The sequence below is a fragment of the Gouania willdenowi genome, chromosome 18 (assembly GCF_900634775.1).
Source record: "Gouania willdenowi chromosome 18, fGouWil2.1, whole genome shotgun sequence".
NCBI classification, from domain to species: domain Eukaryota; kingdom Metazoa; phylum Chordata; class Actinopteri; order Blenniiformes; family Gobiesocidae; genus Gouania; species Gouania willdenowi.
In genome coordinates, this window is record NC_041061.1 from 23,955,461 (window position 1) to 23,982,746 (window position 27,286).

Genomic DNA, 27,286 nt, shown 5'->3' on the forward strand with positions numbered 1-27,286 from the left:
TGTACCGCACCTCTCCCTACAATCTCCAAACCCATGTGATGGACCCTGTAAACAAAGGGGCACCCAAGTTACCTGTCTCAGTTACTCTGTCTTCCCAGTCTAATGAGCCATGTGATGATGAAGGGGCTGCTGGCGCAGAAGGGGGGGAGGACTGGACCTTGGAGTGTTTACAAACCACACATTTTGGTCACAGTGATCATCATTTATCCCCTTTACCTTGTCGAGAGACTGCCGATAGTTCTCGAACAGGTATTTGTGAAAGTCGACCATTGTCAATGACGGATTTTGCAGATAGCTTGATTGAGTGTGAGTATGCAGAGCAAGACTTCCAAAAACTGTGGATAGAGCTCACTGGAACCAGCGAGGCATCACATACTCCTACAAATGAAAGAATGCTTCAACCTAACCCTGTTTCTGCAAGAGCAATGCCAGAATGTACAGAATCCCCAAAACTGGCCACTAAACACATAGATGAAGTTTCACTTAGGCTTTACAAAGTCCTGTATGGATATGATGGAGACCTGAGTTCAGGTAGGGAGGATGGACAGAGGGAAGATGAAGTTCTGCAGCCTGCTAAAGAAAACACGTCCAGTAATGAGGCCTTAAGCTTAGCTCGAACAAATATTGACATAGAAGATTACTCAGTTTCAGGTGAATTTGATGTCACAGTCAGCCATACCATTAACCAAAATCTGTGTGCAAATCCAATATCAGGTGATATTTCTCCTGTCATTGATAAATGTTTAAATTTGCCTTCCCAGAAACCTCAAACCTCAAATTTGGTAGATTATGATTTGTCATGTGAACTAATCTGTGATGCATCATTGTCTCAAAAGTGCACTGAAAATGAATCTAAGACAGACTTTGAAGTACTGGACTATCTTACTGATTGCATTTCTGATGTTGAAAGTTCACCTCGGCTTCAAACATCTTCTCCTGAATATGATGATACAGACCTAATGCTATCAGACAGCAGGGCCTCTTCACCTGACTCAGTGTTATCGGTAAATGAGTTGAAAAATCTTGCACCCGATTCTCCAGTACCTCAATTCCGGCCCTTATCACCTCTCCCACCCCCTGTCTTTCCATGGGAACCTGCCATTGTTGGGGCTTCTGTTCACAAGCAACCTCTGCGAAGGGGCACTCCCTTGTTTTTAGCTTTAGAAGCAGAGGAACGGCCCCTAACACCAATGGTCTCAAATAGAAGGCCGTTTGGTAAGCCAGTTTCTCCTGGTAGTAGTGGCAAAGGATCAATTTCACCTCCCTCATTGACATATGACTTAGAGGGCAGAGCCTCATCACCTGAGTCTGCCATCTTAGAAGTAGTACATTGGTTTTCTACATCTTTTGTGCGTGGCACTCCTGATCTCCCCGAGAAGAGGTCATCTTCTCCCGAGTTTGAGGCACAATCTTTACTTCCACCGGACTCTCCTGTACCAGAATTTAGACAACCCGTACTAGACCGCTTTACTGTTTGTCAAAGTAGGTCATTATCACCTGATTCATTGTTTTCCGATAGTGAACATGAAATTATACATTTAACACAAGGCTTTGAAGACAGGCCCTCATCTGAGCAATCTGGTGGATCTCTGGATAAATATGCAGCATTGTCACCTGATTCACCCATTACTGAGTTTGATCACAACTGTCCTAACTCAACAATTTTAACAACTGGATGTCAATCTTGTTCACCTGTGTCAGCATGTTCAGACCTAGAATATGGCTCTTTTTCTAAGGAATTGGCAAATGATGAAAATAGAGCTTTATCTCCTGCTGCAGTTGCTTTTGAATATGAACTGTGTTCTCTTTTACAATTGGAAAGTCACTTATTGTGTCATCCTACATCAACACAATCTGCAGAGTTGGTGAGTGATTGCATACCTGCAGATCAAAAAACAGAGTCATTGCCAGAGCCTTCAGATTTTGATGATGACTGGGTTGTAATTTCTCTAACTGATATTGAAGAAAGGCCATTTTCAGCTGAGTCTATTCTGGAGTCTAAAGCAATATCCCTGCCATCAACAATATTAGATCGTAGATCATCCACTCCTGAATCAGATACATTCAACAAACGCCTTCCTCCGGATTCCCCCATACCACATTTTGGGCTATCCATGCATCCCCCTGTGTGTTTAGGCCGCCATTCCACATCTCCAGAATCTCCGTTATCGGATACAGAGTATGAGCCAATGCCATTGCTAACACATTTTGAGAACAGGCCACTATCTCCTGGTTCAATTGATTCTGCAAGCGATTTTGGACCATTGATAGAAGCAGACTTAACTTCATCTGATGAAAGTAAGTGTATACTTGTTCCTGGAAATAAAGGTCCACAAGTTGGAGAAGAACATCTTCTGCTTGAGGCTGAATCAGAATACAAAACATTGTCATCAAAATCACTTATTTTGACGGAGACCGTCAATCCAGTTTCTTCCAATTCAGAAAGATCTACTGATAGTTGGCCAGCTTTGAAATTTGATTCTCCAATTCCTCAGTTTGATCCCTTGTTTCCTGAGGAACCCCAAGATTATCATACATTGGCCTCTAACCATTCAGCCTGGATAGATCAGGAAACTGAGACTGATCATGATATCTCGTCACTTTTTGAGCACCAACCATGTTCTCCTGATTCAGTATCCTCTATAAACATGTACAGGGCTCACTTCCCTGACTCACCTATTCCTGACTTTGAAGAGCTTTTCTTTGAGTCTATTGTACATGCTGCATTTGATGGGTCCTTCACTTTTGAATCAACAGATTCAGATCCAGAATATGGTTGCGACGCTATAGAATTGTTGATTTTGGAGGACCGACCCTCATCTATAGATTCTGTTAATGAAAACTGGCTAATTTTGACTGAGTCCCCTCTACCAGATTTTCACCCATTTTGTCTCAATTCAGCTGTAATGGAAACATCTTCTTCCCCAGTCTCAGCTAGCTCAGATCTAGAATCTAGGGATGACATTGGGTCCCCAGTGTTAAGAGCATCATCACCAGATTCAGTGGGTACTAATGAAGACTACAAAGATCATGGAGTAATATTTGAACCCAAGAAAGGGCCTGTTGAATCAATTTCACTGATTTGTCAAAGATTGCCACAAGAAAAGTTGATTGATTTGAATGACTATGAAGAATTAATTTCAAATAAAGGTAATCTTAAACCAAAGCCAGACTCTTCAGAAATGGAAGTATTTGATACAACAGAACAAGTGGAGGTACCTCTTAAGGTAATCCGGGTTCCAGTCTACAAACTTGTTTATGATGCTGACCTGTGGAAACTAATTTCTCAAATAAATGATCCTCAATATGTTGGAGAGACCTTTTTCAGTAAAACAGGGGTTTTTGAGTATGTGGGGACAAGAGTTGAATATGTTGCAGATGATTCCGTTTTACAAACCAGAGACTCTGGTTTGTTGATGACTGGGGAATATATGTCAAATGATACATATGAAGAAGAGAGGTTAATGTCTCCTGATTCTGAGTCAAGCTACAGACCTTTATCCTCTGAGGAACTAGAAAGTCTTGGTGCGCTCAAATGTGTTTCTCCACAGTCTTTGACAGACTTATGTCCAGATTCCCCTGTTCCCCAGTTTTGTCCTGACTTATTTAACATCTCACAACCTCTGTCCTATTCACCTGACTTAGATGTGTCAGTTGACCAATTAAATCACTATATACCTGCCAATGTCTCTGAAAGCAGAACCACATCACTTTCTTCAATAACATCTTTTGATGAAAACCAACAATTATCATTAGATTCTCCCGTACCAGATTTTTCCTCTTTTATCCCAGAGTGTTTCATTTCGACAGCACTCGACAATTCCCCTTCACCTGTTTCATCTTGCTCAGATCTTGAATATGGGGCTGACTATTTGACAAGGTCTCCACTGTTAAGAGCATCATCACCAGATTCAATAGATTCTGGTAAAGACTGCAAAGATAAATCAGCAATATCAGAACGCAAGACAGGACCCGTTGAACCTGTTTTCCTAACTTTCAAAAGATCATCACAACAGGAATTTGTCAGTTTGAATAATGAAATTCAAATTGAAGAATCCAATCCAAACAAAAGTAACTTTGAACACAAACCAGATTCTTCAAAAACAGACATACAGAACTTCACAGAAAAAGTGTTGGATGAAGAGGGTCAACCCCTTACGACAATCCGGGTTCCAGTCTACAAACTTGTTTATGATGCTGAACTGTGGAAACTAATTTCTCAAATACGAGATCCTTCATATGTTGGAGAGACATTTTTTAGTAAAACTGGGTTTTTTGAGTATGTGGGGACAACAGTTGAATATGTTGCAGAGGACTCTGATTTAAAATCAAGGGACTCTGTGTCTGGTCTCACTATGGAAGTGTCTGACATGTCTACTGATACGAAGGTAAAGGAGGGACGTGAGTCTCCTGATTCTGAGTCAGAGTACAGGCCTCTTTCACCTGGAGACATGGCAAAGCTACAAGTTTTTAGATCAGATTCTCCTGAGTCTTTGACAGACTTGTGTCCAGATTCTCCAGTTCCCCAGTTCTTCACTGACTTTTCACAATCTCGACCCTTTTCACCAGGATCAGATACATCAACTGAGCAGTCAGACATTGACATACATGAAACTCTCTGTAAAAGCAGACCAGAGTCACTTCATTCAATATCATCTTTAGATGAAAAACTCAGATTATCACCAGACTCTCCCTTACCAGATTTCTCTGTTTTAGGGTATTGGTCACATACAGTTCCTTTTGACCACAAATCCTCTTCACCAGAGTCGGTGTATTCAGAGTATGAGCCCTTAGAAACATTTACTGACCAGAGAGCAGAATCGCCAGAATCTGCTGTTTTCACACTTGAATGTAAGCCACCAGCAATTGAGGCACCATTTAGAGCACACCAGCTAATATGCCAGCTTTCTGACCCTCATAATATTGGAAAAACCTTCGCTAACACTTTGTACTTAACTGACATTCTGAATAGTAATCTTCCCTCACACTCAACACAGTGTGCCATTGGCTCAGATATACTCAGTTCTTCTGAACCCATTGCTGTGCAGAGAGCTCTCTCACCCGAGTTAGGTTCTTTGGACCCTAATGATTTCGATGGGTCTCATGTTCAAAGGAGCAACTCAACAGAATTTGCATTATTAAAACCTGAAAGGTCTTTTTCACCTGATAGTCTGGTGGAGTATAGGCCCATGTCACCTGAGTCAAAGAAAGTATTATCAGAATTGAGAACAAATTCCCCTGATTCAGCAACACATCTTACTGACTTACACAGCTTGTTACCAGATTCTCCTTTGCCACAATTCACCCAAAACACAGAAGTTGCTATGTTTGCAGTGAGCCAATCTTCAACTCCAACATTCTGCTTGTCAGACAGTGAAAATGAAGTTTCTGACGTGCACTTAACTAATGTGGATAATAGATCTTTAACCTCTGGTTCTGAAGATGGGTTCAGAGAAAATTGCTCTGATTCACCCATACCTGACTTTGCAGGAATCATATTTCCCACCCCAACTGTTACATGCAGATCGGTCTCTCCTGAATCAGTTATCTATTCTGATATAGACAATATGAATGAATACGTTTCGTCACTATCTGATGAGCACCGACAACAGCCCTTTGATTCAGAATCATTTGTACAAAAATCAGAGTCACGTGAACCCAAGTTCTTGCCACAAATAGTTGATCGTTTCCCATCCTTTGTTGAATTTGGACGCTCACTTCCTAAATCAGTAAATGTAGATGTAGAAGGTACAAAATATGAACAAGTGAGATCAGATTCTGATCCAGAATCTAGCACTTTACCACATGTAATTGTAATGTCACAGTTGAATTTCAGGGCCTCATCTCCTGAATCAGCAGTATCAGAGAATCAGTTTGGCCCTCTTTCCCCAGACTCACCAATACCAGATTTTAGACAGGCTGTACAGCAGTCTATCCACACCTATACAGACAACAGATCCTTAACTCCGGAGTCAGTGTCATCAAATGCATCAGAGCTAATGGAAAGTATGTTGATGCCTTTTGAAGACAGGCTTTCATCTCCTGAATCTTCAGCATCTTTAAGCAAATACAAAAAACTTCCTTCTGTTTCTCCCATTTCTGATTTCCAGCCAGCATTGCCACTATCCTTCGGTAATGTTACTGAATACACATCATCATTACCAGAATCATGTACATCAGATCTTCAACTGGCTTTGTTATTGGATGGAAGACCGGGCATCCCTCACTCAATCTCCTCCTTGTATGACTACAAACATCCATCAGATTCACCAATTCCCCAGGACACAAATGTTGAACATTGTGCTTTAATGGTAACATGTAGATCATCATCCCCTTTTTCAGTATATTCAAATGAGGATTTAGAGTCAGAATATTTTCCTTGGCTTTTTGAAGACAGAGTTGAATCTCCTTATTCAACTACATCTACTGGACATCTTTCTCCTGATTCACCAGTACCTGATTTTCGACCAATTTTATCAGAGAGATATGAGTTCAGAGCTCAACATACATCCCCTGTATCGGAAGCTTCGGATACAGAATTTGCCCCATTCATATCACAGATATTTGATTTTGAGGATCGAGCAGAATCATGCCAATCTGGGTTATTTGAGTTTGATAATCGATGTCTTTCCCCAGACTCTCCATTACCACAGTTTACTGTGAGTGAACCCACTTTATTTGGTATTAAATACAGATCCACGTCACCTCAGTCAGTGTATTCAGAAGAGGATTTGGAGACAGATTTGTGTCTCCCTTGGCTTTTTGAAGACAGAGCAGAATCTCCTGATACACATGCATTTATAGAGGACTCCAGACCTCTTTCACCTGACTCACCCATTCCTGAATTCACATGGCAAATACAAGAGTCTTTTATGTTACACTCTTCTGTAAGATCACTGTCTCCAGAATCAGTTTTGTCAGATTTAGAAATGGAATTGTCCACTCTTTTAACTTGTGAGGACCGCTGCTCCTCTCCTGATTCTGATCCATCTTTAAATGCTAATGAAAGTCTGTCTCCAGACTCCCCTGTACCTGACTTCTGCAAGGGTTTGAGTGAAGTATATTCTTTTGTTGCATGCCATTCTTCATCCCCTGCATCGGAAGCTTCAGATATAGAATTTGCCCCGTTGATATCACAGATATTTGATTTTGAGGATCGAGCAGAATCATGCCAATCTGGATCATTTGTGTTTGATCATCAATGTCTTTCCCCAGACTCTCCATTACCACAGTTTACTGTGAGTGAACCCACTTTATTTGGTATTAAATACAGATCCACGTCACCTCAGTCAGTGTATTCAGAAGAGGATTTGGAGACAGATTTGTGTCTCCCTTGGCTTTTTGAAGACAGAGCAGAATCTCCTGATGCACATGCATTTATAGAGGACGCCAGACTTCTTTCACCTGACTCACCCATTCCTGACTTTAAATGGCAAATACAGAGTCTTTATGTTACACTCTTCTGTAAGATCACTGTCACCTGAATCAGTTTTGTCAGATTTAGAAATGGAATTGTCCACTCTTGTAAGTTTGGAGGACCGCTCCTCCTCTCCTGATTCTGATCCATCTTTAAATGTTAATGGAAAACTGTCTCCAGACTCCCCAGTACCTCATTTCTATGAGAGTTTGAGTGAAGTATATTCTTCTGTTGCATGCCAGTCTTCATCGCCTGTATCAGAAGCTTCAGATTTAGATCTTTCCCCATCAATATCACAGATATCTGATTTTGAGGATCGAGCAGAATCAATGCCAATCTGGATCATTTGAGTTTGATCATCAATGTCTTTCCCCAGACTCTCCATACCACAGTTTTACTGTGAGTGAACCCACTTTATTTGGTATTAAATACAGATCCACATCACCTCAGTCAGTGTATTCAGAAGAGATTTGGAGACAGATTTGTGTCTCCCTTGGCTTTTTGAAGACAGAGCAGAATCTCCTGATGCACATGCATTTATAGAGGACTCCAGACTTCGTTCACCTGACTCACCCATTCTTGAATTCACATGGCAAATACAAGAGTCTTTTATGTACACTCTTCTGTAAGATCACTGTCTCCAGAATCAGTTTGTCTGATTTAGAAATGGAATTGTCCTCTCTTTTAACTTGTGAGGACCGCTGCTCCTCTCCTGATTCTGATTCATCTTTAAATGCTAATGAAAGTCTGTCTCCAGACTCCCCTGTACCTGACTTCTGCAAGGGTTTGAGTGAAGTATATTCTTTTGTTGCATGCAGTCTTCCATCCCCTGCATCGGAAGCTTCAGATATAGAATTTGCCCCCGGTTGATATCACAGATATTTGATTTTGAGGATCGAGCAGAATCATGCCAATCAGAGTTATTTGAATTTGGTCATCAATGCCTGTCCCCAGACTCTCAATTACCACAGTTTACTGTGAGTGCACCTACAGTATTGAGTGTTAGATGCACATCACCTCAGTCAGTGTATTCAGAGGAAGATTTCGAAACAGATTTGTGTCTCCCTTGGCTTTTTGAAGAAAGAGCAGAATCCCCAGATGGATATACATTGATAAAGGAATTCAGACCTATTTCACCAGACACACCCATTCCTGAATGTACATGGATGCTGCAAGAGTCATTTTCATCACTTTATGCTCAACGATCATCTTCACCTGAATCAGTTTGTCAGATTTAGAAATGGAATTGTCCTCTCTTGTAAGGTTTCGAGGGACCACGCTGCTCCTCTCCTGATTCTGATCCATCTTTAAATGTTGATGGAAAACTGTCTCCTGATTCCCCTGTACCTGCTTTCTACGAGGGTTTAAATGAAGTATATTCTTCTGTTGTATGCCAGTCTTCATCCCCTGTATCAGAAGCTTCAGATTTAGAATTTGCTCCAATGATATCAGAGATATTTGATTTTGAGGATCGAGCAGAATCATGCCAATCTGGATCATTTGTGTTTGATCATCAATGTCTTTCCCCAGACTCTCCATTACCACAGTTTACTGTGAGTGAACCCACTTTATTTGGTATTAAATACAGATCCACGTCACCTCAGTCAGTGTATTCAGAAGAGGATTTGGAGACAGATTTGTGTCTCCCTTGGCTTTTTGAAGACAGAGCAGAATCTCCTGATACACATGCATTTATAGAGGACTCCAGACCTCTTTCACCTGACTCACCCCTTCCTGAATTCACATGGCAAATACAAGAGTCTTTTATGTTACACTCTTCTGTAAGATCACTGTCTCCAGAATCAGTTTTGTCTGATTTAGAAATGGAATTGTCCTCTCTTTTAACTTGTGAGGACCGCTGCTCCTCTCCTGATTCTGATTCATCTTTAAATGCTAATGAAAGTCTGTCTCCAGACTCCCCTGTACCTGACTTCTGCAAGGGTTTGAGTGAAGTATATTCTTTTGTTGCATGCCAGTCTTCATCCCCTGCATCGGAAGCTTCAGATATAGAATTTGCCCCGTTGATATCACAGATATTTGATTTTGAGGATCGAGCAGAATCATGCCAATCAGAGTTATTTGAATTTGGTCATCAATGCCTGTCCCCAGACTCTCCATTACCACAGTTTACTGTGAGTGCACCTACAGTATTGAGTGTTAGATGCACATCACCTCAGTCAGTGTATTCAGAGGAAGATTTCGAAACAGATTTGTGTCTCCCTTGGCTTTTTGAAGAAAGAGCAGAATCCCCAGATGGATATACATTGATAAAGGAATTCAGACCTATTTCACCAGACACACCCATTCCTGAATGTACATGGATGCTGCAAGAGTCATTTTCATCACTTTATGCTCAACGATCATCTTCACCTGAATCAGTTTTGTCAGATTTAGAAATGGAATTGTCCTCTCTTGTAAGTTTCGAGGACCGCTGCTCCTCTCCTGATTCTGATCCATCTTTAAATGTTAATGGAAAACTGTCTCCTGATTCCCCTGTACCTGCTTTCTATGAGGGTTTAAATGAAGTATATTCTTCTGTTGTATGCCAGTCTTCATCCCCTGTATCAGAAGCTTCAGATTTAGAATTTGCTCCAATGATAGAGATTTTTGATTTTGAGGATCGAGCAGAATCATGCCAATCTGGATCATTTGTGTTTGATCATCAATGTCTTTCCCCAGACTCTCCATTACCACAGTTTACTGTGAGTGAACCCACTTTATTTGGTATTAAATACAGATCCACGTCACCTCAGTCAGTGTATTCAGAAGAGGATTTGGAGACAGATTTGTGTCTCCCTTGGCTTTTTGAAGACAGAGCAGAATCTCCTGATGCACATGCATTTATAGAGGACGCCAGACTTCTTTCACCTGACTCACCCATTCCTGACTTTACATGGCAAATACAAGAGTCTTTTATGTTACACTCTTCTGTAAGATCACTGTCACCTGAATCAGTTTTGTCAGATTTAGAAATGGAATTGTCCACTCTTGTAAGTTTGGAGGACCGCTCCTCCTCTCCTGATTCTGATCCATCTTTAAATGTTAATGGAAAACTGTCTCCAGACTCCCCAGTACCTCATTTCTATGAGAGTTTGAGTGAAGTATATTCTTCTGTTGCATGCCAGTCTTCATCGCCTGTATCAGAAGCTTCAGATTTAGATCTTTCCCCATCAATATCACAGATATCTGATTTTGAGGATCGAGCAGAATCATGCCAATCTGGATCATTTGAGTTTGATCATCAATGTCTTTCCCCAGACTCTCCATTACCACAGTTTACTGTGAGTGAACCCACTTTATTTGGTATTAAATACAGATCCACATCACCTCAGTCAGTGTATTCAGAAGAGGATTTGGAGACAGATTTGTGTCTCCCTTGGCTTTTTGAAGACAGAGCAGAATCTCCTGATACACATGCATTTATAGAGGACTCCAGACTTCTTTCACCTGACTCACCCATTCCTGAATTCACATGGCAAATACAAGAGTCTTTTATGTTACACTCTTCTGTAAGATCACTGTCTCCAGAATCAGTTTTGTCAGATTTAGAAATGGAATTGTCCTCTCTTTTAACTTGTGAGGACCGCTGCTCCTCTCCTGATTCTGATCCATCTTTAAATGCTAATGAAAGTCTGTCTCCAGACTCCCCTGTACCTGACTTCTGCAAGGGTTTGAGTGAAGTATATTCTTTTGTTGCATGCCAGTCTTCATCGCCTGTATCAGAAGCTTCAGATTTAGATTTTTCTCCATCAATATCACAGATATTTGATTTTGAGGATCGAGCAGAATCATGCCAATCTGGATCATTTGAGTTTGATCATCAATGTCTTTCCCCAGACTCTCCATTACCACAGTTTACTGTGAGTGAACCCACTTTATTTGGTATTAAATACAGATCCACATCACCTCAGTCAGTGTATTCAGAAGAGGATTTGGAGACAGATTTGTGTCTCCCTTGGCTTTTTGAAGACAGAGCAGAATCTCCTGATGCACATGCATTTATAGAGGACGCCAGACTTCGTTCACCTGACTCACCCATTCTTGAATTTACATGGCAAATACAAGAGTCTTTTATGTTACACTCTTCTGTAAGATCACTGTCTCCAGAATCAGTTTTGTCAGATTTAGAAATGGAATTGTCCTCTCTTTTAACTTGTGAGGACCGCTGCTCCTCTCCTGATTCTGATCCATCTTTTAATGCTAATGGAAAACTGTCTCCAGACTCCCCAGTACCTCATTTTTATGAGGGTTTGAGTGAAGTATATTCTTCTGTTGCATGCCAGTCTTCATCCCCTGTATCAGAAGCTTCAGATTTAGAATTTGCCCCAATGATATCACAGATATTTGATTTTGAGGATGGAACAGAGTCGCGCCATTCAGGAATATCTGATGACAGTTGTGTGTCTCCTGACTCTCCACTACCCCAGTTTACCAGTGATGTACCCACAGTAATAAATTACAGATCAATAACTCCTGATTCTGTGGATTCAAATGATGATATAGAGACATATTTTTATGGTCCCTGTTTTTTTGAGGCCAGAGCAGAATCTCCTGATTCAGCTGCAATTAATGACACCTTTAGATGTCTTTCCCCAGACTCACCTATTCCTGAATTCACATTATTTCAGTCAGTACCTTCATATGTGGACTTAAGATCCTCCTCATATGAGTCATTGGTTTCAGATATAGAAATGGATTATTCTTTATCACCAGTCTCAGAAAGCAGGCCATTCTCTCCAGAATCTGTTGAATCAGGTGAGCAATCTGCAGATTCCCCCATCCCAGATTTTGTTCCAGCATTGTTTACGGAAACAACCTTTGGTGAAAGGTCAACATCCGTTGAATCAACATGGTCAGATGATGAGTACATTTTTATTTGCATCGGATCACTTGGTAATGACCACAGAACATTTTCACCTGCTTCTGCAGATGAATCTGAGAAATTGCCTCCAGAATCACCCATACCTGATTACACATCAGCAATACATGATCATGTTGTTGTAAATATTGGGTATCACTCACCTTCTCCTGACTCCATTGATTCAGATATTGAGTATGCTTTAGGTGAGATTTTGATCTCCAAGTATTTTGGTGTTGAAGATAGACGAGATTCTATGGAGGCAGAAGTGGAGTTCATAGAAAGGACAGAGTCAGTTGATTCCATATCAGAATATATACCAATGTCCCCCACAGCATTGATGCAACTTGAGAAAATTAAATCAGAATCGCCAGAATCAACACAATCTCTTGATGAAACCAAGAGGTTATCTCCAGACTCGCCTCTTCCTTGGTTTACACAAAATATTTTTGAGCAAGTGGAAACAAACTATGACAGTTTGTCACCTCAATCACTATTATCAGATGAAGAATGTGACTCAACATATTGTGCTTTAATTGACATGGATAAAAGAGCATCGTCACCTCAATCCGAAATATTAGATGAAGCAAGGCAGCCCCTGGCCCCTAATTCATCTATACCAGATTTTACTAAAACATTTGGGGAAAATGTTATATCCTTTGGAGTCAAATCCCCAACAGACAATTCATCTCCAAGCTCATCTGATTTTTGTCCAGAAGAAATATTATCATCTCCGAAAGCAGATGAGTCAGCCTTTTTGGAAGAACTGATCCCAAACCCATTTTTGAATGAATTTGAGCACTCAGATGCTACTGAAGCGTCCACTATGAGCACAGCATCAAAAACAGAACTGCTCTCATCTGAAGAATTAGCTGTAATGGTAGCTGAGTATAATTTGGTTTACGATGCTGAGTTGTGGAAGCTGATTTCTCAAATACGTGATCCTCTGTATGCGGGAGAAACATTCAGGAGTAAAACAGGGTTCATGCAATTTGTTGGTAGCACGATAGAGTATGAGAGCGCTTTACAAGAAAATGAAGAAAAGGAAAGACATTTACAAGATTATACTCATGAAGGCACTTCTACAGAAAAACCTGTGGCTGTTTTAGACTCTGATTTACCTCGCCCAATAACTGAGGAGTTGCCTGCCCCATACAGAGTAAAAGAGTACACATTTGAAACACAGGCATCTGCTGATGAATGGGTGATTCTCCCTGCCCTTGAGGATGATTATACTTCCTTTTCCCCTGAATCATCCCTAGACTATACACTCATGCCACAAATATTAGGCCTAGGAGAAGAACGAGCATCATCACCAGAATCCGTGCAATCCATTAATGCCTTTAGACGACTGTCACCAGATTCCCCTATACCAGAATTTCTAACAACACTTCCAAGATGTGTCAAATACATGAGATCAACATCATCTTCACCTGAAACAGTGTCACCAGATTTAGATGTTACGCAGCATCTTCATTTTAGATCATTATCTCCAGGGATATTGTGTGAGAAAGACCAAGATGATCAATCCTTACCGAAATACAGAGTAATGTCATTTGAGCCAGACATGTGGATGGCCGAGAAAAGGGCATCATCCCCAGAATCTGCTCCTGAGTACAATGGGAACAGGTCTCTATCTCCGGACTCGCCCATTCCACATTTTACATTGTCATTGCAAGATAGCACAGCTACCTATGGGTCATTATCACCTGAGTCACAAGGTTCGGATTCAGAGTGTGAACTTATAGTGACCTCATGGAGTAACAGACCATCCTCGCCTGAATCCATATCATCTGTCACTGAGTTCAGACCCCTTCTTCCCGATTCTCCTGTACCTGAGTTTATGAGAATATTGTCCTCATATTTTATGTAAGCTTCGCCATGGAAAGATCATCATCTCCAGTATCTTTGTCATCAGACACTGAGTTTGTGGCTTTGCCTATTGATTGTTGGATTGATGACAGCCCAAGACCATTAAGTCCTGAAAGTATCGAAACAGAAGAGGAATTAGACTTGGAACCTATGAGCCATGTAGCATCTCTTTTGGATGATAATGAGTCCTTACTCTTAAACAGTATTAACTTGCAAAGTGTGAAACTGTCAAAAGTTCCATCAGAAGAAAAGATTCAACATGGATCACAAGTTGGAATTGTCCCAAAAGTATGTAAAGAGGACTGTTTGCCCGTGAAGGCAGTGTATGATGTGAGAAGAAAAGAAGAGAAGGTCTCAGAGCTGAAGAGCAAGGACAGTCTTCGAAGGGTAAGATTGAGTGCATGACACGTCAACAAAGACTGTTTTGGAATAATTGAACAAACTAATGGAATAAACGGGAGTGCAGTAAATCTCACAGGGTCTATTCAATGTAAATGCTAAACCCAAATATCAAGAGTAACTAATTACTAACATTCTCATTTGGTTGTGATTTGGATAGTGTAGCTAAATGCAAACCAAGTAACTTTTTGGGTAGATTGTTATACTAATAAAACATGCATGCCCATTTTTTAGATTAATTATCCTGCAATTTACTGGGATATGTTAAAATTTTCATTTACAGGCTTCTCGTGAGACACCAGAGTCTCAAAAAGACAATGAGATTCAACATGAGCTATTAAGCTGCACAGCAGCAGCAAAAGATATCATTAAACCAGTCCTGTTGCCTGTTGACAAGCCAAACACGGTCATCCTACAACTACCAGAACAGGACTCATTCAAAACCCATCGAAGTGTTACTCCAATACTACTCATACAGGAAAAGACCAAAGAGTTGGACCCATCTAGCTGCTCAGCATGGGAATTGTCTCCAAAAGAAGCCCAATCCAGTGAACTTTTTTCACCTATGTCAACTGAGTTTTTGGTGCCAGCCGATTATGAGGCCGTCTTTTCAGGACATCAAACACTAAGGGTTTCTGAATGTACTCAAGCATCTCTAAATGATCTAAGTCAAGTTTCCCCACTGTCCACTGAGTTAATCTCAGCACGAGCTGCTATAACAAAAGGAGAGACAGAAGACTTTGGATTTTGTACAGACTTTAAAAAGGGTCCTTTAGATTTTGAGGAAACCACCTCTGATTTTGAACCCGAGGAATTCAAGTTTCAAAGAAAACTTAGTAAAGGCTCTGGCTCTCTTCAATTCTCTGACTCTGACTTAGAATTCTTTGACTGTCAACAAACCTTATCTGATGTTTCTGACCCAGAGGATGTGAAAGTAGATCGTGAGATCAGCTATCACATTTCAGAACCGCCTTCCCCGGTACCTGGGAGCACTATTTTTCCATGCCTAAAAGACGGACCTCAGTGGTCGGGTCAACCTTTTCTTCGGGTCGACGATTACAAGCGATTCTCTTCTGGTAGTGAAAGTCTGGGGGAATTTGCTTATGATTCAGAGGGTCAAGCTGAGAGTGACCATCCACTATGTGAAGAACTTCCTTCCAGGGATCAGGCAGGGTATTATGATGACGACTTCCTTGGGAGGGTAAGAAGTTTAGCATGAGCACAGTGCTACTCTAACTGGGGAGTGACTGACTGTGGTTTGAACTTATTGCTGTGATGGTGCATCCAACTAATAATTGGGAAGTTTAAGCTAGTGTATAGACTATGCATGTTTTTGTGAATGTGAGAATACTCACTATGGATGTTCATCTGATGATAGACTGGTTACCCATTCTGGGCGCACCCCACTGTTTGCGTTTGGTATTTGTACAGTCTCAGTGCACACTCACTGTTAGTATATAGATTATGTCTGTTAAGATTTTAGCAGGGGTGCACGAAAGTCAGCTCATGTGTGACCAAAATAAGGGATGCGCACAAGATCAAACATTACGTGAATTTGCAGACCTAAGATTTAGAGATAGATGGAAAGAAAACTTTGTGATTAACAGAAGTAAAAAGAAGGATCAGATTTGTTTTAGTTTTTCAGTTAAAAGTGATTGGTCCGTTCTGTCTGTATGTTTGGTTGGCTGATCGCAACTAAAAAATGTGCCCACCGTGATGCTTCTGGTATTGTTCGGCATAACTTTATGGAGCTAGATGACACATAACTAAAGCACTAAAATGTCAGATTGAATGCTATCTGACCATAGACTCTCAATGGAAGCTGCAACACAGTAATGAGATCAACATGACGAAATCTCTAAAATAGGGATGCCCACAAATAAAACTAATTTTTTTGTGTTTGAAGGCTTTTAATTTTGGTGATTATGGAAAATCAATGAAAAATAAATGACTTTGGTCTAAAGTTTTCTGTCATTAAATGTACAGTAAGATTTTTGTTACTTCAATTGATGTCTATATTTTTTACCCATGGTCTTTGTGCTCTGTTGGTGCAGAGGTTGTCTTGTTAATAGTTTGTGTATGTGCTTACAAAGTAACTGCATGTAATTGATTTTATCTTTCACACCACTCGCTTGTTTTCTTTTGCTTTTTAAAACATTTTCATTAAATTTAGTTTTGTCATTCCAACGACTGCATGTTTGAGTTGTAATAATGAGTTACTGTGCCTTCTTTTCATCCCATTTCACTGCAATACAGACAATATTAGTGGATTTAAGTTTGATCCTCTCTGTGTCTGTAGAGACAGGAATACAAAGTGAGGTTATAGGAGGAAAGAAGGAACAGCTTGTTGAATGCAGGCGTGTGTTGTGCTACTGTGGAGAACTGGTCCACTGACCCATACTGGTTGTGTGCCATGTCCCAGGAGATAGCAGAGGAGCTAGGGATGCTGTCCTCTGATAGCTCAGAGGAGGAAGTGCTGACCACCAGGGTGGTCCGACGCAGAGTTATCATTCAGGTAATTCTGTTCGACGGGGCTTTAGTGCAGTGTAAAGTGATAAAGAGTGGAGCTTCTTTCATACACTTTCTTTTTCTCTCTCCATCCGTGGTTTTTTTTTCACTACTCGTATAATAAAAACTCAAAGTGTACAACCCTCACATGGCGATATATAGACCATTCAGGTGATAATAAAACGGCAAAAAAAAATCTATTGTCAGTGGTATGAGTGGTATCGATAGGGAGTAAGTGTAATACAGTGTAAAAGACCTATTTTAGTAGGCAGTGGAAGTCATTCCCATCAAATGAGGCAGGAAGATACAGTACAACTTTGATAACTGTAGTAATAAGGTAATTTCATGTAATATTAATAACAATACTACAACAAAAACAAGGTAAAAGTACAATCAAGTAATACAATAATTTTCCTACTCGTAGCTACATACAAGGAAAAAGTTAGTCTTAAAACTTAAGGCATGATTAAAGATTAAGTTCAGCTTAGGTTTCAACCACAAAATCAACATTTGTGTCAGTGTTTAAAAAAATTCCCAATCTGAGAATTAATTAATTTTTATTGTCATTTTGTATATTTTTGTGCATTTTTGGAATATTTTTTGTGTATTTTTGTAGTAATTTTGTATATTTTTCCCAGTAACACTTTGTAATACAAAGGCTGACATTATGCTGTCATTATCTGTCATTAGCATGAATAAGGTGTCATTAAAGCTGTCATTAAGTGTTGTTCACTAAATTATGATGTTTTTTGGGTTAGGTGGAGGGATCTAGTACAGTTATGTAGGGTTAGGGTAACGAACGACACTTAATGACAGCCTTCAAGACATCTTATTCATGCTAATTACAGGTGTCATGTCATAATAATGACTTGACACCTAATGACAGCCTTTATGTATAAAACTTCAAGTGAAGTGTTACCTTTTTGTCTTTACTGTTTTTGAAGTCATTTTGTTATTATATTTGTCGCTTTGTGTATTTTTTTTTCTTTGTGTATTTTTGATGTCAGATTGTGTTTTTGAGTTGGAGAAATGTTGTGCTGCGTTTACTTTAGGGACCACACGTGGCCACCAGAAGCCTACGCCTTGTTTAATGTGATGGTTGTTACCCGTGGGCTTTAACGTGAATGATCAATCGTTTATATTGTGTGTGACTCTTGATTAAAGGCCGAACATGTTAATGGGTGCTCTGTGTGTTTGCAGGCGGACACTCTGCCAGACATCCCTCCACAGACGGTCACAGAGGAAAAGTACACAGACGAGCACGGCAACATGGTCATCAAGAAGGTAAGACATCCGTTATGGCACACCAGACGCTAACCACGAACGGCTTGGTTAAGACTGTAGATTTATACAAGTTGATTAAAAGTTGGATTTTTTTTAAATTTTGTCTAACATTTTGTCCTGCAGATCACACGGAAGGTGATCCGTAGTTATGTGTCTCCGGATGGAACGCAGTCCCAGGAAGTGACCGTTGAGGGTTCTCAGCAGGAGCCGGTGCAGATAGAAGAGGGAGACTGTGTTTCCAGAGTGCTGAAGAGGACTGTGATCCACAGTGAGGGCGAGCAGAAGGAGGTCAGTCACAGGGGGGCGTGGTCTCAGGAAATGCATTGAAACAAGGTGTGTATGGTTACTGATTCCTCTTCAGAATCGGAAAATTGCATTGCGTGGTAGAATACAAGGAATGTGAAAAGGAATACAAGGAAAAGGAAAAACCAGAAACAGTATTATTATTATTATTATATATCTCTTGTGAGACGGACAGATCTCTTCCGTTTGACATTCTAATGTCACTGTTTTCCATACAGAAGCTTGGTTTCCATTATCCTTGGAAATGAGCACAATCTAAATAGCGCAATAAAAAACTGTTGATGGAAACACCTGAATTTCGAAAAAGCACTTAAATATTGCTAAAGACTTTTTACGCTTTCATGAGGAGGTATTTCAAATAAATGGTTTTTAGATGAATTGCAAAAGCACTATGGAAACACTTCGGTAACACTTTACTTGAAGTTTTATGCATAAGGCTGACATTACGCTGTCATTAGCATGAATAAGACACCTTTGGAGCTATGTTGGCATCTTTTGGGTTAGGTGGAGGGATCTAGTGGGGTTAGGGTAACAAATGATACTTAATGGCAGCCTTCATGACATCTTATTAATGCTAATGCCAGGTGCCATGTCATAATAATGACAGCGTAATGTCAGCCTTTGTGTATAAAACTTCAAGTAAAGTGTTACCCACTTTTTCCACATAAGACGTCACATGATGTGACGTACCTGGTCACATGACCACTTTTTCTCTGAGAAAACGTGGTGCGGATACGCGTAGACAATAGACAAGACCAAGATATTTCATAGCATTATAAAATGATTACTGCCACATTAGACAGCAAACATCAAAGGAACACAGTGTTAAAAGGAGGTTTGGAGCATCTATGTTTCTGCAGCAAAGTCTCGCAGGATGAGATTTCACACAAGTAACGAGGCTCCAGCCCAAAACAACCTTCAATGGAAACACGTTCAACGCGCAAATTATACTTGAACAACATTTAGAAAGATCTCTAATGGAAACACCGCAGAGGATTAAGGATAATGTTAGCAAATTGTAATTGAGCAAATCAACATGTTTTGATATTAGATCAGTCAGATCAGCTTCAAAGTCTGACGTCAAACTGTAATAATTTGTTTTTCGTCTGATTTATTGAACGACTGATTGGTTTACAAATCTTTCTCTAGCTGACCTTCACCGAGCCTCTCGCCCTCGAAGCCGCCATGTCATCAGAGTTTGAGGTGGAGCCGGTACAAGGTCGAAAGGTCAGCAAGGTGGTCAAGACGACGGTGGTGAGAGGAGAGCGGGTGGAGAAGCAGACCGGAGAAGCCTCATTGGCTGCTGATCTGCCCTCAGCCAGGGAGGACTTTGAGAAGGTCAGTGTTAGAGACTCACGCTTCCTGTGGATCAACACTCCTCTTCCTCCTTCTGATCTGTGACTGCTCCTCCTTCAGGCGTTGGGTTACGCTGGAGGCTTTGAGAAAACGCTCCTGCCTCACGTAGTAGAGAAGGAGGTCGTACAGGACGACGGTTCAGTGGTTAAAAGGTCGGAGTGCATGGCAGCGTGCACAGATAGCTGAGGCTGCGATGCATGGTGTGATTTTTACCGGCTCACACTAACTCACGTAAACATGTGAGCACAGCAGCGCACAGTAAAGTCACATGACTGCACTTTACAGCTGCTTTAACGGGCTTGGCTTGATGATATTTCACTCGTAACTGTTGTATAAAAACAGGATGGATGTGGATACGAAAACAGTCCAAATGCATAGGCGGAGTTTGAGATTCTTGCCAGGAGGGGCCAAAGAAAAAATATATTTAAATATACTGTATAGACCTTCTGTAGATTTGCGCCAATCCCAATGTGTGTAACATTTATAATAATGCAAAAATGATTCGTAAAATAATTGATAATGCTGATTACAAAAATTTGTGTCGACGCGTTGAAACATCCATCGTCGCGAATACGGGTTACAATGCATGTTTTCACTCATTCACGCTCTTAAAGCTGGAGTATGTACGTTTTTTTGTTTTGTTTTATTTGGTCAAAAATCCATAATCATCCTATTATATTGTATTGCATATTGTAATCTAAAGTGTTCTGAGTGGACAGTGAATCGCTGCTCCTTCTCCTGTCTCTGTAAATGAGCTTCAGAAATACAGGAACGTGAAGCTGGACTTCAGCCAATCAGAGATCTTTCTACCAACAGGGCGAGCCCACACGTGTTGCTATTGGCTGCTCAAACTGCTCGTCAAAAGTTGATGTGCGTTCTCGAGCTGAGAGTAGGGACAGTCCCATGGCATTATATTCCACCTGAAGTCTCTAGTACGACTTTTAGCACAGCGGTTACGTGGCAAAGCAAGAGGAAAAAAGGAAGACTGAGGTGGAGAAGCAACAGATTAAAGGCACAAACCTGTTCAGGAGGAACTCTGTCTGCGGAGTCGGTGTGTGCAGCGAACTGCGAGCGATCCGCTTTCAGTCAGCGCAGTCCGCACCGAGTCAGAGAGAGAGAGAGAGAACAGACAGAATAAATAGCTTATTAAAAATGATCTAAGGTGGAGAGAACAGACCCAGTTCATCTGCAGTGTGGACGGAGTGTGTCTTCTCTGATCAGCGTGGAGCGCCTCACGATTCCACAAACCCCAGCTTTAAGGAATTAAATGCTTCTCAAATACAGCAGCATATCACAAGATTCAGATCCCATTTGAAAGCTTAGAATCTTCTGTTTTTAACCATATAAATTATTCTAAGACGCAACCATCACAGTCAATTATTTTGTCAAACGTGGGAAAAAAATGGTGACAGTCAAGCCAGCATTCCTCACCTTTAAAGTGATGCCACATCTTACAGAATCCATACATTCCATCAAAAGTGGCCTGAAATACAAGACATTCAAAATGAATCCAATGAATCCCAGCACTTAGTCCAAAACACAGTAAAACTGCTTTTTCCTTTAGCTCTCTGAGGCTGACTGTGTTATTAAATAATCCTCATTTTTAGATTCATAGTGTAAATTCCTGACAAAAATCATTTTTGCTGCAGTACCATACATGAGCAGATGGGCGCAGTGTCGCTTCACCATTTACATTGTGAAGAAGAATTGCACAACAGAAGAAGAACCAAGATAAACACAGTGTATGAGTGAATTTATATTGTTTTTTACTCTTTGTGCTCTGCTCTTAAATGGCTGTGTAATCACACTATAGTGAAGAAAACAACAGTGTAACTTGTTGGCTAGGTTAAGAAAAGGAGATTTATACTTTTACCATTTTTCCCCTCATTTTGAGATTGTATGGCTACGTCATGTAGTTTTATATTATAGATACAATTTTGAAATATTTTTTACTTTTAGATTAAATTAGAAAATATTATGAACATACAGTGGGGCAAAAAAGTATTTGGAAGCCACCGATTGTGCAAGTTGTTCCACTTAAAAAGATGAGAGAGGTCTGTAGTTTTCATCATAGGTATACCTCAACTGTAAGAGACAGAATGTGGGGAAAAAAATCCAGGAAATCACATTGTAGGATTTTTGAAGAATTTATTTGCAATTTTTTTGCATTAAAAATAAGTATTTGACGCCTACAAACAAAGAAGAATTCTGTCTCTCACAGTGTATTAATAACGTTGTTGCCTGGACGATGCACGTGTCTATTAATCCATTTTAAATTTAATTATGCTATAGATATGCTTTCATAAGCAAACAGCATGTTTTATGGTTGTAAACATTCCTCCTGATTGAGTTTCACACATTGTGACGTCACATCCTAACTGCTTTCAAAGCATGACCACACGGTGGCAGCAGAGAGGCAGTGTAGAAGATAAGAGATAAATGGTGAATAAACTGGAGATGTTCAGTATTAGCTTTTTGCTGTTATTGTCGTACACTAAACTTCTGATATTAACCCATAATGACACACACATACATACATACACTCCCTCTCTAGATGTATTTTTAAGCAAAAGCATTTATAGTTTTGTTCAATATTAATATGGAAAACCCAACCAGTAATACAGTAATACAGACCAATAATATCTCCCATCTCTAGTATAAACTACATGGTATGTAATTGCTGCTGAGTTGTTACTCTTGGTTTCAGGGTTGGGGTCAATTATAATTGTAATTGATAATTAATTACAATTATGAAACAATTTTAATTGTAACTGGAAAAATGTGTTGCAGTTGTAATCACCATTGAATTGAAAAGGAATTCAGATATTTGATATAAAATCTGTGATTTATACATTAATTAAATGCCAAACTGGGGAACCATGTTACAGTTCTATCACATATGTAATTAACAGTTATTAAAATGTGGCTAAGCTAATACTAGGTTAGTGCTAATGCTAGGTTAAGGTTATTGCTCGGCAAATGTCAGCTTAATGCTATTGCTCGGTTTCTGATATTGCTAAGCTAATGCTAGGTTATTACTATTGTTAGGCTAATGCTAGGTTAATTCTAGATTAGTGTCAATGCTATTGTTAGGCTATTGCTATTGCTAGGCTAACGCTAGGTCAAAGTCTGTGTAAAGCAGAAATACATTTGTGTTCTGAGTTTGTCACACAACAGAAACATGTGTCATTGATCCAAATTTTAAAAAATGAAAACAATTCCTAAATATATAAAATTAGATCTCAAAATCATGTAAAAACAAGCACTTCTCGCTGGGGGCGTGTCAGGTAGAGGCGCTGGAACCAGGGCCGTATAGAGAGAAAGTTGCAACAACGGAAGTTCGAAATGCTTGACCGTCACGTGATTCATGTAAGACTGAATTTGTTCCCGGAAGTTTTTAAATACGTCTTACCGTTCAAAAGTGCCTCACAAACTGTGGAATCCACACTAGCTTCATTGCGCTGCAACAGTCAACTGCTCACTTCCTGGAATGATTGTGACGCTCCATGAGCCACCATTGCTGTAAAAGAAAACGAACCATTGCAGTGAACACTCTCTCTCTATACGGCTCTGGCTGAAACCATGCCAGCGCGTGGGAAGGGTGTCGCCTCCTTACTGTGTCTATGGGAGAGAGCAGTGTGAAAGCGGCTCCATCGTCGATAGTGCTCCGGTCGGGTGTCAGCGGAAAGGTCTGCTCCGCCCAAGTCCGAATATGTGCATCTCTGTGATTTTTGCTACCTGAGCCGTGCTGAGTGAGTGACAATCTGAGTCTTGAGTAAAGTAATAGTGTGTCATGTGACAATCTCAATACAAATGGGAATAGTTTATTCTCCAAAAAAAACATGATTCCAGCAATTCCAGCACGGGTACATCTCAGTACGTAGCAGTCAGAGGTAAACCCAGTCTGTGACAACGTAAGTAATTTAAAAATGTAATTGACCCTAACCCTGCTGTGTTTGTTGCGACTCCACAGAAGTCAAATGTGTAAGTCGCGCACTCAGAAGAGGACTGTAGTGAGGGACTCCCAGGGGAAGCATGTGCACCTGGAACGTGTGGATGACACCCAGGACGCCCTGCAGCCCGACACCCTGCAACAGCATCTGCACCAACTGCTCCAACGTTACTGCGAGGATGACCACGAGGACGAGGAGGAAGAGGAGAAGGAGAATCTTGGCTGACCCTCTCCTTGGGTTCCACGTCCTCCCTCTCTGCTGACCTTGTTTTTTGTCCTTTGGGCTCCGTCAGACTACAGAACAGTATTGTAGTGCTTCACCTTTCCTTTGCTCGGATCGTGACCAAAGATCACCCCCTTTAATGTCGTCAATTATCGGCCTTTCGGACTGTGACATCGGAGCGTCTCGGACGTTTGGTCCCACACACACGCGCCTCTTCCTGAACAACTGTTGTACACACTGTAAATAAAGGAAAACGGGAGAGAAATCCCGACTGAACTGATGGGAAAATGGAAGCACTTCCTTATCCGTTAGCTCACCTGAACCTGCTGTACATGCACCGACTCAGCTGGAGAATGGACGTGTGGGAGGAGAATATGAACTGCTGGGAGCCAATGTGTCACAAACTCTTTCTACAGCCACACACACAACTACGACTCACCCATTTATGTTTACAGAGGCTGTGTGTGCTCACACCCTGCTGTCTTCCCATCATGCATCTGCCCTCCTTTAGTTCACCTATCTTAAAGTGTGTTGTGTGTTCACCTTTTCTCTGTCTCCAAGTGTGAGTGTGTGTGTGTGTAGTGTGTGTGTGTGTGTGTATAGTGGGAGTGAATCCCGTGATGAGGAATGCTTTGATTTGACCTGAACACTCATTTCTGATGTGCTGGTGTTTTAAACATCCACCTTTAAATGTGCTGCTTTCCTTTAAACAAACCACACACCTTCCTGTTGTGAACACTTTCAAAGTAAAAGTCTGGTTGTGTCGTTTTAATCGTCGATAGACTCCACAAAACCTCTACCTTCCAACTAGTGTTCATTTTGTTGACTAAAAATGTTTGTCATAATTGTGGTCGACTATGTTTTTTTTAACATACAAAGACTGTGACTAATTAAAGACGAGCACATGTGAACAAAAACATACGGATATTTCTGTCAATTAATAAAACTACAATATAAAGTTCACATGGGACAAAATTCAATCAGAACTCAGGTTCTTTTTTGAAAGATATCAAATTAAATATTTTTTGTTTGGAAGGCGGGACAAGTCGGTAAGTGATCCGATTGGAAGGAAGCCGATTGTGCTTGCGGCCTTTAGATGGACCATGTGGTCTTTGGCAACTGGCGGCCCGGGGGCCACATGCAGCTCTTGGTCTAATTTGATGCGGCCCCCAAAGTAAACGTACAAAATGACAGAAAAATACACAACACAGCATCAAGCATACATTAAAAAAAAAAATTTACAAAGAATTACAACAATGCAGGAAAAACAGTAAAAGACAAGAAAAACAGAAAATACTACAAAAAATGAACAAAACAACAATAGTAATACACAAATTACTACAAATAACACAAAGCAAAAAAATAAATTAAAAAAATTACAGAAAAGGTCAACAGAAGTACACAAAAAGACAAGAAAAAATGACTATGCAAACCCACAGTACTAACAAGCAATGACAACAAAAATAACTTTAAAAAAAAAAGCAAAATGACAACATAAACACACAATGTGAATCCAAAAAACATACATTTTAGAGAGAAAATACACAAAAGGACAACAGAAATGCAGAAAATGCCTCATAACCGGGAAGACGACACATAATGACAGAAAAACACACAGAATTACTATAAAACTCTTTGTTCGTTCCTGTGTTTACGCTCAGATTGGTCATTGTTCTAAATGCTGACATGAAGGTTGATAATGTGGCCCTTTGATCAAACGTTAATATTAATACTATCCCATATCAGGCTGATCAATGCTAACTGATGTGCTTTATATTTTAGTCGACTAAAACAAATTTAGTCTACACAATACTGAAACTGACATAGTCCTCATGACTAAAGCTAAGTAGCTTTTAGTCAATAGACTAAAACTAAATCTGCTGTCATAAGTAACACTTTGAAGGTCCAAAAGCGTTTAAATTTACAATTCAGACAGTTTTCACACATTGAAAATGAGGCAAAAAGGCTCATCACTAAGCAACACAGACAGTTTTTTGTCCAAAAGTGACAAACTTAATGATAAATACACTAAATATTATATATTATAAATACAAGTTAGAATTGTAATGATTCATTAGACAAAGATGATTAAACTATTGACATTAAAACTGCTCAAACAGACTTTTCCTTGTCATTGTGTTCACTAAAGGCCGACTTTTACTGACTTCACTGTATTTATTTATTGCCTGTCTGTGACCTTGTAAGAGGAAACTCTGCCCATGTGCATCTTTCAATGCTTTATAAACATACATTTAAAAAAAAAAAAAAAAAAAATCATTCATTTTGTTGCCAATGTAGAAACAGTTTTGCTGAAATGGAAAATTGACTGATCACAGGTTGGATTTTATTAGATGTGCAAAAATGCTCTTTAAATGTGATCAAAACAATTACCAAAAAAAAAAAAAACTGGTTTAAAAAGCCCACAGATTTAATAAACACGCATTTTCTTTCTATAGTGGCTTAAAAATATACATAATACCAGTGCTAAATATCTATACGGGCATGTACGAGTACTTTAAAATAAACCTGACATGCTAACAAGGCTAACAAGGCATAGCAGCTGCAGTGTGTACATGGCACAACAATAAAAGTGTACATGTGTCAAACAGAGATGAGGTCTTTCTTTATTCCTCACAGCAGATGAACGCGGACTAAAGGAACCGAACGATGTGCATAAGACTCCCAACATCTGTGATAGTGACAGTCCTGGTTTAATGGATAGAAGTCTAGTTATGGAATTAATGGACTGAAGAAAAACCATTCAATTTGGGTTTCTATGCACTGGAGTTCAACCAGCATCAATTCTCACTCTTCCACTCACACAAAGGGATTAATTTAATGAGAAACTAAATCCACAAAATCCCTTTATACTGATGAAAACAAATGTATTTGGGTAGGAAGTTGTGTTGTTGATTGATCCTTGTCCAACTCTTGACATTTCAGTCAAAGTATTTCAATTTGGTGTATTTTGTAGTAAAACTTTAAGTGACTACCTTCTATGGGTTAAAACCCAGCTATTATAATTAAATTTTGCTATTGGCTGAGAATGGTGGTTTGTTTGGGTCACAAACCACTGTTGGCCCCGCCCCTTTTATAAACTCAGACGACAGATGC

At 40.0% G+C, this 27,286-nt stretch overlaps 2 protein-coding genes across 42 annotated transcripts in view; both read left to right on the top strand.

Moving 5' to 3' along the window:
- ank2b (ankyrin 2b, neuronal) overlaps positions 1–25,409 on the top strand; it is a 229,697-nt gene extending 204,288 nt beyond the window's left edge. For 37 of the 41 annotated variants that reach the window (XM_028474145.1, XM_028474134.1, XM_028474137.1 and 34 more), the window contains 6 exons: positions 16,969–17,061; positions 18,255–18,338; positions 18,462–18,626; positions 19,791–19,979; positions 20,058–20,149; positions 23,971–25,409. In XM_028474145.1, the coding sequence (XP_028329946.1) occupies positions 16,969–17,061; positions 18,255–18,338; positions 18,462–18,626; positions 19,791–19,979; positions 20,058–20,149; positions 23,971–24,175 (828 nt within the window). In that variant the 3' untranslated portion in view covers positions 24,176–25,409. The remainder of the gene's footprint in view (positions 1–16,968; positions 17,062–18,254; positions 18,339–18,461; positions 18,627–19,790; positions 19,980–20,057; positions 20,150–23,970) is intronic. The other 4 variants (XM_028474164.1, XM_028474143.1, XM_028474141.1 and 1 more) reach the window with 2 other exon arrangements.
- On the top strand, positions 8,822–15,260 carry LOC114480222 (uncharacterized). The gene is made up of 2 exons (XM_028474171.1): positions 8,822–14,534; positions 14,830–15,260. Exon 1 carries the CDS (start codon positions 8,860–8,862, stop codon positions 14,146–14,148), a length of 5,289 nt encoding a protein of 1,762 aa, XP_028329972.1. The 5' UTR covers positions 8,822–8,859; the 3' UTR covers positions 14,149–14,534; positions 14,830–15,260.
- Positions 25,410–27,286: the final 1,877 nt, after the last annotated feature.